We start from the raw sequence: 12208 nt of genomic DNA, 5'->3' as shown, positions 1-12208 counted from the left end.
TTGTAGTTTTGAGTCACTGTAAAGGACCAGAGTTGAAATAATAGAAACTAATAATATTAGTAAAGGAAATATGGGCCATATTTTAGACTGCTTTTATTATTTTAACTGGAAAAAGTCCTTGTGTAAGGCTTCATTATAAGTCAGAAAAATGACTGTTCAAGAATAGCTATCTCCCCTCTCAGTATATCATCTGCAGTCAATGCAACTGCGAGTGGAATGAGTTGGATGTGTTTCTACCTAAGAACAGTCTATAAAATTGTCAGTTTTATTCTTATGGCACACCTTTAGAATTCTGATTGCAATATCATAGCCAGAAAGACTTGATTCTGTGCCCAGATCTGGGCTGACAGTTAATAAAACCATCTTTTCGTGAACTTGCTTGATTGTGAAATCACAGAGAAAGAGTAGTCTTTGGTGTATTTTTCATGGTTTCTCAGCTGTGTCCATAATTCCTGAACGAATTCTGATCTTAGGACACTAATGAAAATCTAGATCAATTTGTACATGACCTGTTCCATTTTTTTTCTGTTTAAAAATACTGCTACTGGACACTAATAAGATGTGTGATTTTTCTTAGAGTCAGTGAAGCTATCTAAAAGAGATACCTCAAAAGTGGCTGGAGTACAAGCTGAGTCATGGTCTCAGTCCGCACCTCATTCTCATGCTGAATAATCTGTAGTCCATGCAGCAGAGTTGTAGTGGCTGTGTATAGTGAAACCACATGGGTTGCTCCAGTTTTGCTTGAAAACCAAACACTTCGTGCCATGGTACTTTAAGTCAGAATCTGACTTGCACTCTGAAAAGGAACTACAAATGGGAGTTATTATTTACTAGGCAGCTGTTTGCACAGTCTTTAATCTGGTCCTTGCCAAATGACAGAAGAAACTAATTTCTTGAAGAATACACTTCCCCCCGCAATGTACGTCTACTTCTACTCTCTTCCGCAGGGAAATGTTCCAACACGGGAGAGCATCCATTTGTATTACCAGAACCACATGATGAAACTTTCTGAGGAGTCGGGACTGGACTCAATTGATAAAAATCCCAGTCAAGCTTCTGGTTTGCAAGCATCTGAAAGAATGGATAGCTTAGATTCAGCAGCTTCTCGTGACAGTATCTCCAGGTATTGATTTAATTTTATTTTGTGAAAGATAGCGGGTTCATGCAGTAGACCTAATACTAGATAACATCTAAGTACTGATGAACTTTCTGATCAATGTTGAATTCTTGGTTTGATTTTTCCATTTTAATAGTGAAAACTGCTATATGTTACTATTCCTTTATAGTTGTGGACTCAGTTGTTAAGCTCGACTCCTTTTCCACTGCATGACTACCCCACTGCTTTCTGTTCCCCCTACAATTAGGAATCATTGGCAGGGGTTCTGTTCTCGTGAAAAGTAATGGAAAATAAGCTGAGGTTGCTTCTAGGATAGTGGTTTAGGAATTCAGGCAAGTAGTTTGGGGAATGATCATTCATTGTGAATGTTTTGTCTTTGTAAAATAAATTGTTGTCTGTTGCCCTCAAATCAAAAAAGGCTTTACATCAAAAGAGATTCTGCCTTTGGGAGGACAAAATCCCCCTCTCATATCCACAGTGCAAAAAATGTTTTAAGAGCTTGACTTCCTAACTGCTATGATTACAGTTCAACAGAGCTACACATTTGTTAATCAAATACCCATACTAGTTCAGGAAAACCACCATCGTCATTCCTTTTTGAAAACAGATGCCATCAAGTCCCTTGCCAAAACTACTGCATGCTCCCGCTGCTTCATCAACACAGAGGCACACACATGCACTTTCTTTTACAGAGGCGGCCTGTTCCCACCATGCCCCTGGTGTTCTTGACTTTTAAGATACTGCAGAAATTGTCCAACATGAGGGGGAGAAAGGAAGGCTTTGGAAATCCAGCTGTTTTATAATCCATTGCCTTCCGCTGTCTCCTGTTTTTCTCTGAAGTGGGCAGTATCATATTGTGTTTGATACTCCCAGCAAACCCAGAACCTTCTGTATACAGTAAATTATGCTTAGCTGTTACTAATGACATATGGGTAGATGTCAGCAGACTGAAAATAATGAGGGCTTGTCTTCCTTTGATATTATTGAAAAGCAAGTTTAAGAGAGTGTCTGTCTATGAGTACTATGCTTCAACAAAATATCCACAAATTTCTCCCCAGGGTAAGCACTGGACTTTGAGAGGTTCACTCCAGTATAAACATAAAATCTGAGCAAATCTTTCTCAGTGGCTAGTTACCCAACTAAGCAAACTTTGTGTTTTGTCTCAAAGTTTTACAAGAGTCGAATGGTGTGAGAAAAAGTATAAAATCAAATTCTGTTAACCAGCTCTCTTGGAACTACTTGGATATTTGCAGGGCAAGTTATAACTCCACAAAGTTCAGTCTCACCTAAAGAATAAATAGTAATATCAGTCCTGCTTTCATGATGTAGTTTTTGGTCACACTGTTTACCGTAGATAGAAGAAGTCATCATTATTATACAATCATGTTTATCAGGAACTTTAACTATAAACAAAGGGAAGCCAATTCCAAAATTAATTATAAAAAGGAAAAACAAATCTTGTAATTTTCATATACAGATTTTACTTCTTCAGTGATATTGTATCCAGTGTTGAGCTCCACTTATGCCTTTTTTTTCAGAATAACCACCCATTTTTCACCCTGCTTTGAGCACACTTTTACATATTTAAGATCTCTTTTCAAACTCAGAGAATTCAGTGATTCTGTGGTTCTGCTTTGCAACAGAAAAAGTTAAATTTGTGATGTGTATTTCGGTCATCTTCATTTCCTTAGAAGAAGTCACAGGATTTATCAACAAAGGAATAGCAAAGGCAGTATTAGAACTGATTTCTCTAATCTCAAATTCTCTTTCTGATAATGAACAATCAAATATTCTTGCACTGAGTATTTACAAATTGTGGACGTCTGCTATAATAATAGAGGAAGCAGTAATGAGTCTGTTGATTGAGTGATAATGCCATCTGTTTATTGTGGCACACTTGCATATCTCTTTCAGGGATTACAGAAGTGCTTTTGACCTTTTTTAGAAATGTGAGTTTGTTGAGTAATATTTTTTTGAATTATCAAACAAGAGAAGATGGCATGTTATATTTCAAAGTAATGATTTCCAGTAAAAGTAGAAGTGACTATTAAATCTAAAGATTCCCTGTGATGAGAGATGTTAGGTTGCAGTGGAAAACTTTTGGGAAGGCGAAGAGTGTTTCTGTTCCATTTATCCTTTGGTTATATTACACTAAATTCTGTAGTGGACATTAGGTTCATGAGTAAGGTAAGCACATCCAGAAGTTCACAGGAATGCTGAAGTCCAGAAGCTATTCCATTATAATAAGACATAATCCTTACTACTCAGGACAGAAATTACTGTAGGTATCTGCTCAGTGCTCTAAACACTGCATATCTAGAGAGAACCCTCCTCATCAGTTGCAGGAACTGTAAATTTCTTGTGACATTCAGAGCTGACCGTCATAAGTCTAATCCAGGGATGTTGTTCTTACCCTACATAAAGTTCTAAAAGGACATTTGTATAGCGTCCTTTGTGGGGTTTTCTCTTTTACTAGAGCTCTCACTTATTCTCAGTCATTTTTCCACTGAGTAGGTAGAGATAAAATGAGGTATTCACAAAGCATTTGTTTGGTTTCTTTTTATGTATCCTAAAGGCAAAGTGCAAAGTTCACATGGGCCAGAAGGAGAAGAGATTGATGTTGATCCTTACCAGGCTATTTGAGAAATACCACCAGAAGGGATTGGGAGGTAGCATCATAGAGCATTTTGCTGCAGATCGTTTTCATTTGACTGATGAACTGCTTGTTAGGTTAAACAGCTTATGAATTTCTGTAAGGTGATTAGGAACATACTAAAACTAGTTGGCTGCCCATATGGGACTTTGCCTATCATTATGTAGCAGCAACTAGACACAGGTCCTAAGTCAGATTTTGCGATATCCAAGGGTTTGTATTCAGTTCAGTTTGTATTAATTTTTGTCGATCACAGATAACATTTTCAGTTCCCAACTCTACCTTTGTGTAGACTTTTATAGGAGCTGCAGGTGGGAGCCTCTGACCCTCCTGTAAGAATAAATATACAAGTGTAGTCTGAGTGTTTGTGAACATCACTTTTTATTGATGTTTCCCTCACCAGAAGGGACAATAAGGCTTGAGGCAGGGAGAACTGGAGAAGTAACTTTTCACTAGTGAGGCAGGAGAAAGGATGAAGGGAGAATCCCCACTTGGGCTGGATCAAAGTCCAGTTTAGGACTGTGAATGTTAGTAATTGTTTGGGATTTTTACTTGCAGGTGTGGGGAATGTAGTAGTTAAAACAGATAATGCCATTCAGTAACCAGCTCATGGACAGAAAAAAAAAAACAAACACCAGAAAAATTTGTAAGTCAATCCTTAAGCTAATAAACTCTTTGGGAAGGGTAAATTTGTTTAGCAAAAAGGAAGTCATTAACTTAGAAATTTCCCACTCATTGAAGATAAAAACATCTCTGCGCTATATATATCCGCATTTGAACTGAATGCCTGATCAACTTTATATAAAATGCTTGAACTCAGGGCTTTTAATGAACATTCAATTTAAAATACCTAGTCCTCGAGTGATTTCAAGAAGCTAATGCTTTTCAAGATCTCCAACAACACGAATTTGAAAAGTCATTCAGGAAGATATACTTGAATCAAATTTACATGACAGTCAATTACTTGAGTCAACACCAGCTTTGTCCAGTGTAAATCTCTACACTTTACTAGTGTTCTCAATTCTTCCATGTTCGGAAGCATGTCCCTAAAGTACATAAAGAATATACAGACTGTGCTGCAAGTGTTGTCTTGTACACATATCCTGACATTCGAGGATACAGAGCAGCTGCTCAGTCAGTAATTATTCTGATGATTCATTCTTCATTTAAAACAGTTTTAAACCAAACATTGAAGGCATTGTTTTTATCCATTGGGATTACTGGATATTTTTCCTTTGATTTTCTGGGAGCCAGGTCAGGACTTCCATGTCTGGGAGGGCAGCTGGCATATGTTTCTTCCATAGAAAATATATGAACGGGCATGTGCTACTTTGATTTCAACAGCTGCTCTGCTTAAGGCTCTTGGAAAGTTCCCTTTGAACAATGTCTGCATTTAAAATACTTCAACACCTTAGTAATAGGTGTTTCCCTTGAAAAGAATAAACTCAGCCCTTGAGATCTAAAATAACACATGCATAACATTGTAGCACATAGACAAAAGGCAATATGCAAAACTATATTGTCTACTTGCTGCCATCTCCCCATATTTTAGCAGCAAAACCTCACTGATAAAGCAATGGCCTGGCTTTACTCCATAGGTGTATGTGCAGAGGGAAACGTCCTCCCTCAAGACCCTCCCAAGCTACTAAAACAGCTTCAACCGATTCCCATGCTGCTGAATCAGGCCTCTAGGGCAGATCTCCTGTTCCCATAGGAAGCAGCATTTTCTGCTTCATCAAAACCATGCGCCGTGCAGACAGCCCTTCAGATTTTGTCTGGAGGACCCTGTGTGCCTTTGTGCACACACAGAAATAATGAAGTGGCCCGTAAAGGGTCTTGTCCAAGTGAACTTGGTGGACAGACAGAGGTGCCCCTGCCATTAAGACTGTTCTTAAAGAAAATATTTCACAGTACTTTTGGTATCTTGGTGATTCTTTTCTTCTGTTCAAAGACCAAGGTATGCTTTCAGCCTCAGCCTATTCTGTCAAAAAACATCATCAGTGAGGGTAGGCCTAAGAATAATTGCTTCTTTGTTCCACATATTTTGCTGTTTCCTCCGCATTTTCCTTAAGGCAGTAATAGCAAACTGTCACTTCAGGCCAGGAGATTTTTTTTCCTCACTTCATGCTAGCAAAACCAAAGTAACATGGAAAACATCATTGTGCTTCCTTTCTGACCTCTTTCCCAATTCTCTATGCCCCTGGACAAACATAATGCTTGCCAAAGAAGCAAATTCCCTGCTGCTGCTGCTCAGGTGTAACACAGCTGGACTCAAAAGAAGAAAAGTACAGCGTAAATCCTGCATTTTGTTATTCCTTCTTCTCTCATTCTGTTTGAGAGATTCAGGCAGGTCACTACATGCATTAAAACACCAGGTCACTCAACTCATTTCATAGACATATGTGTTTTTCAAAGATTTTTACAGGAGAAATAATCCTCTTACCTACCATATGTCATTAAGGTATTTGCTTCTTTCCTGTTGCTATGTTAGATGCTTATATTTAATTACGTACTTTCTTTCTCATAACTCATCCCGTTCTTCTTTTCTCCAGTAACACATAAATGCTCAATGTATGGTGTATGTCTCTGGTTGTCCTGTTGTATTTGATAAGTGAAAGGAGATAAGGGTTTACTTATAAGGGTTACTTATATCTGTTCTTTATCTCAAGATGCGCATGTTACCAGTTTTGAAATACTTTAAGCTGTGATTGAAATAAAGTAAATCTTCTGTAAAGAATCATCAGGGCTTCCTAGTAAATATCAAAATAAATGCCATCTCATGCAGAGCAGGTTGTATTTGGCATGCATCTACCGGCTAAGTAACATATCTGATTTGGCTCTTTGGCTCGGAAAGAGGATTAGCCAATGTCTGACAGCTATTTTGCTATTTGTGGAATATGAGCTATTCGGTTTTAAGGGCTCTTTTAGGAAATTGTCTTGTACCTGTACGAAAAGGTTCAGGACAGTATATCATTAATAAAATAGAATACGTACAGAGGAGATCACTTCCCAAAACACTCTTGTGGAATTTGGAAATTTTAGGAGCAAAGAAACAAAATAAAACCTGCTCACATATGTGAGTCTGTGCCCTGGAAAGCATGTAGAGCACTCTGTTGGTTTCATATCTTCTTGAATATGAATAGATGGTTGTTAACCTTCTGTAGCCCCTATATGAATTTGACCATGGGCAAGCTGAGCATAGAAATGTGTTTTCGTGGTGACTCTAAACAAATCCTTATCTTCTCTCTGAACCTTTTCTCTCTGTGTCAGTGTTTTGCTGCATGGCGAGCATATTTGTTTACTGAACCATGTGTAATACCATTTGTATTTAACACTGTCTTTATAACTGTTTGCGCTGCTAGCTGCTACACTGAAGCAACCATGCTGTTCTCAAGGCAGTCAACCCTTGATGATTTAGATGGACCAGACACTGTTCCTAAAACAAGTGAGCGCGCTCGACCTAGGCTTCGTAAAATGCAGAGCATGGATATGTCCTCCTCATCAGCTGACAGTGGCAGTATAGTGTCAAGGTGCTTAACTCATGCATGCTTTGTTCACTCGTTTACCCATACCATTATACTTACTGCAGTGTACATGAATTTGCTTTTGCAGATACGTGGTGTGCAGAGTGGTTTGCATGGTTAATGGAAGCCTTACTCCCTTCTGTGTTGTGGCATGGTTTTGAGATTCAAAGTCAGGATCATAATCTAGGATTCATTTGTTGTTTCACTTCTTATTCTCTTTTTTGTTTTGTTCGATTTTTCATCCTTAATTCATGTAATTTTAAAAGTTGCTCGATTACATTACACTGGTTGTCTAAAAACAGGCTGAAGTCTGTATTTAGTCACCTAAGAAAGTGTCTGATTTTCAGAGTTACTGAGCTGATGCTTGTTCTTAAATTGGAAGCTGGAAGTTTCTCAGCTAATCAGAGTTATCCTTAAAAATGGAAATAAATGTCTAATTTTAGAAACTAAGATAGACGATGTCGGCCTTGTTTTTTCAATTTTTAGTTTTCCCCATATAGGAAAGATTGCTAAATATGTTTTGATTACTTTACCACTGAGTAAGGTGTTGGAATTAAGAATGGGAAAATAGCTGTGAAAAGATAGTGAATAATATTAATATCCAACGAAAGAGAGAACTGTTCAGGGCTGTTTGCTCACTTTTTAGCAGGTAAAAACCAGAGATGGCATTGGGAAGCAGTATTTCAACTAGTATTATAAATATGAAATTTTATGGCATCATTGTCTTTCAGTGTTGAAAGTGGTTTACAAATTTTTGGTGTCATTCCGTTTTGAAATTATGGATTTTTATGATTTTGTGCATTTTAACCAGGATGAGTGCTACCGTGAATCATCAAAACACACATCATCATAAGTGTTACATGTTCTAATTAAAATGCTGCTACAAATAAAGTGATCTAACATAGCCACAATAAGTTTATAAGCAGTGTAAAAGAAAAAGAGATGGAATTTAGTTTTTAATTTTGGCAGAAGGTAGTGCCAGATGGCTTTGCCAGTGCCAGTTTTCTGTAAAAGGTTATACTTTAGGTGAAAATATTGCTCATTTCATAGGAGCTATGTGAAAACTAGTTTTGTCTCTGTTGAGATACAAGGACATGCAGCCAACAAAAGACACTGAGTTGTCTAACCCATAGATACATGTTGTCTAACCTATGGAGAAGGACTGGAATAGAGACTAAAAAGAGAAAGAGTGATGTCTGAGGGGAGAGGTGAAAAAATACTTGTGAGGGATGAAAAGGGTAAAAGCAGAGCCAACAAATATGACATTCAGACTCCCGTCTGGAGTCATCAGGCTACATGAATTTACAACAATTGAGACTGCTGCAGTACACAGAGCATTAAGAGAGAAAGTGATTATGAACTACTGCATTCAGCTCTGGGACAACCAACATAAGAAGGAGATAGACCTGTTGGAGTGAGTTCAGAGGAGGGCCACAAAGATGGTCAGAGGGCTGCAGTACCTCTTCTATGGAGACAGATTGAGGTAGCTCGGGCTGTTCAACCTGGAGAAGAGAAGGCTTCAGGAACACCACATAGCAACCTTCAAGAACCTAAAGGATGTCTAAAAGAGAGATAGCGAGGGATTTTTTACAAGGGTATGGAGTGTCGGGACAAAGGGTAATGGCTTTACACTAGAAGTGAGCAAGTTTAGATTATATATTAGGAAGAAATTCTTCACTCGGAGGGTGTGAGACACTGGAACAGGTTGCCCAGAGAAGTTGTGGATGTTGCATTCCTGGAAGTGTTCAAGACCAGGTTGGATGGCATTTTGAGCAACTTAGTCTGGTGAAAGGTGTTCCTGCCCATGGCAGGTGGATTGGAACTAGATAATCTTTAAGGTCCTTTCCAACTCAAACCATTCTATGATCCTATGCAAAGCCAAGAATAAGGAAGGTGAATCAAGCAGAAAACTGATCAGAGTGAATAAGGACAGTTGAAAAAGAAAATAGGTACATGCAGAAGTAAAGCAGGCAGATAAAGTAAAAATGAAGACTTTATTGAAGAACATAGAACAATCTAAAGGTAAGCAAGATACCCTGTTACTGGAACAGTTTGGTAATCCAGGTTGTATTTCTTCATGTCAGCAATTTACATGTTCTTTTATTTGAAAGTAGAGTTGGTATGTGTGTGTTCAGCTCACGTTACAGTCACATACAACACCCATACAGTGTTGTTAAAAGCACTATGTGTAGAAGGAACCTCATGGCTGCCTATCATTCACCATGGAGCATGCCTTTAATAGATGTAATAGCAAGTCTTAACTCTGGTCAGAAAGTGTTTGAACTACTTTCAGAAAGTTAGTGTAGTTTCTCATTTGCCCTTTACTGCTGTGAAAACATAATGAATCACTGTGAGTTCAGTGGGATGTCATTCAAGGAGCAAATGGACCCAGATGTTCCATCTGTGTAAAAAGAGATCATGATGATATCTTTTCTATCAGAGCATATGAACTTTGAAGGCCTGGGAATGCAATGGGGTTGCTCAGCTGTCTGCATAAAGGTACAATTAACAAATTTTGCTTGGTTGTGAGTCTTGTAAACCGCAGCTCACTCTCTTCATCCATCTCCGACAGTGAACCTACGCAGGTCACCATGCTCTATTCTCGTCAGGGAACAACAGAAACCATTGAGGAGGTAGAAGGGGAGCATGAAGAGGAAGGAGCTCATTCTGCATCAAAGTTGGAGGAAGAAGAGGTGGAAGATTATAGCCTGGATTCAGAAGGAGCTGCCTACACTCCTGATACCGATGTGCCATTGTACTCCACAGTGGATAGTAATGCAGAAGCTCCGCCTTCCTATAGCAAAGCTGTCAGCTTTGAACATCTTCCCTTTGGGTCCCCAGATGACTCAGCTGGTAAGAGTCTCATGATGGTGAGCCCAGATGACAGCCGGACGGACAAACTTGATACCATTCTCCCCCCACTGACGCATGAGCTAACAGCTAGCGAGCTGCTTCTGAACAAGTAAGACCTTATGACAAGGAAAGATTGTTGGTCACAATGTGTAAAGTTTTGTCATTACTTTGTTTTTTTGTCTCAGAACTAGCCTGCAGTTTCTGATACAGACCATGTTCTAAGTTTGGTTTAAGGGAAGAAGCTCATTTCCTGTGCAGTTTTTCTAATTACTGATTTTTAAATTATTCAAATTCACCTTAGAAGGAATCTCTGCTTTCTCCCTAGATACCATATTTAATTGTTCCAATTAGCACCAAATTTCTGTGCTGCAATTATCATGGGGTCAAGGGCTTTTCTAAGAATTTATTGTGGAGAAGGCTTCTCTTCTCCAGGCAGCTGTGATTTCAAGTGAGTTTCCTCCAGGACTATCTGGGAAAAGATTCTCCTTTAATTATTTTTGATTACTATAAGGCAAACTGGCCTTCGGCAGTTTCTTTTAAAGCCAGTAGGAGCTGAGAACTGTGTAGAGAGACCACCTTGCTAAGTACTTTCATAAGTTCCTCTCTTTGCCTGTTAGACACTGTGCTCAGTAGCACAACCAGCACTGAGGTGGGGATGGTGCCACTGCACTTCTTCATCTGCTTTCTGGCCTGACTCAGATGGGGAGAGCTCCCCCAAATGCAGGGACAAAATCTTAAACCATAGAAATGTCTTTCAGCCTGACTGCATCTGGAGAGAGAGAGGATATGTAGATCTGACTTTGTCAGATGCAATATCTTGTCTTCTGGTTTTCCATAGTAATTTTTGCTTTTCAGTAAGATCTATTCTCAGACCAGGACACTCTTTATGAAAAGCAGAGAGAATTATGAATGTGTATGAAAGTCATTGCTTTTTATATTTATTTAAGTCTTGTAAAGATTGGACATATCTAATGCTCAGGGACATATGTTCTGATCTTATGTCCTGGGACTATTCATAATGTAGGTCTCATGATGTACCTCTGTTTTCTTTCCAAATTCCTATCTGTGTTGATAAATCAGATAGGAATTCACACCAGTATGTTGTGATTTGCATGAGACATGTTGGTTGGGCAGCTGTAGGAAAGTGGTGTTTGTAGAAGTTCTTAAGCCAGGCTTACACCCTGGGTAAATTTAAAAGCTGAAGAACAGTGGTTTTAGTTATTTTGCCAGAAATTCTTGTTTTCTGAGCTTAGAATCAGGCTATTTGTTTATAATACTAAATCTTTTCTTTTTATTTTTTTCCCTCCATTGAACTAAGCAGCAGAATTTAATATTTTTCAAAAGGGAAAAATAGTTGCAATTTGAAAAGCAGCTCTTGTGAAGTTCATTTTCATTTCATTTATGGTACTCTGCTCCTCACAGGATGTTTCATGATGATGAACTGGAGGAGTCAGAGAAGTTTTATGTTGGTCAGCCTCGAGTCTTGCTCCTTATTTACGCCCTGTACAATACGCTGGTGGCCCGGTCCGAAATGGTGTGCTATTTTGTGATCATCCTTAACCACATGATCTCTGCCTCTATGATAACCCTGGTACTTCCCATCCTTATATTCCTCTGGGCCATGCTGTCTGTTCCTCGACCAAGCAAACGTTTCTGGATGACAGCCATTGTCTATACTGAGGTATGCTGCTGTTTTTTGCAACCCCATGTCTAACACAGAAAAGGTAATTTTAAGTCTTGCATGGTCTATTTTCTGATTTTGATCTCTAGAGTCAAGGGCCTCTGGCCCTTCATATTAATATAAATATTTGCTATCATCCCCAGCAATTTCTGTGGTATGGAAAGATCTTGTTTGTTATTCTTTGCATTGCAATGAGCAGTATCCTTCCTGGCACAAAATGCAGTTATCACAAGAACAGACCATTTGCAAGCAGTTACTATGTAATTATTAATCAAGAGACAGTAATCACTGCTTGTGGTGTCTCAAGTACCACCGAGCATCATCTGTTGGTGAATGTTGATTGACTTTATTACTGAAGAAATGTGTAGTGTTATTCCTCT

At 38.7% G+C, this 12208-nt stretch overlaps 1 protein-coding gene across 3 annotated transcripts in view; it reads left to right on the top strand.

Moving 5' to 3' along the window:
- PIEZO2 (piezo type mechanosensitive ion channel component 2) overlaps window positions 1–12208 on the top strand; it is a 297318-nt gene that overhangs the window by 265630 nt on the left and 19480 nt on the right. For 2 of the 3 annotated variants that reach the window (XM_064656987.1, XM_064656979.1), the window contains 3 exons: window positions 948–1123; window positions 9867–10256; window positions 11570–11828. In XM_064656987.1, coding sequence (XP_064513057.1) covers window positions 948–1123; window positions 9867–10256; window positions 11570–11828 — 825 coding nt within the window. Of the gene's footprint in view, window positions 1–947; window positions 1124–7132; window positions 7301–9866; window positions 10257–11569; window positions 11829–12208 lie in introns of all 3 variants that reach the window. The other variant, XM_064656971.1, reaches the window with a different exon arrangement.

Source organism: Pseudopipra pipra, chromosome 1, assembly GCF_036250125.1.
Source record: "Pseudopipra pipra isolate bDixPip1 chromosome 1, bDixPip1.hap1, whole genome shotgun sequence".
Taxonomy (NCBI): Eukaryota; Metazoa; Chordata; class Aves; order Passeriformes; family Pipridae; genus Pseudopipra; species Pseudopipra pipra.
The sequence above is the reverse complement of the archived record's forward strand: the minus strand, read 5'-3'. Positions and strand labels throughout refer to the sequence as shown.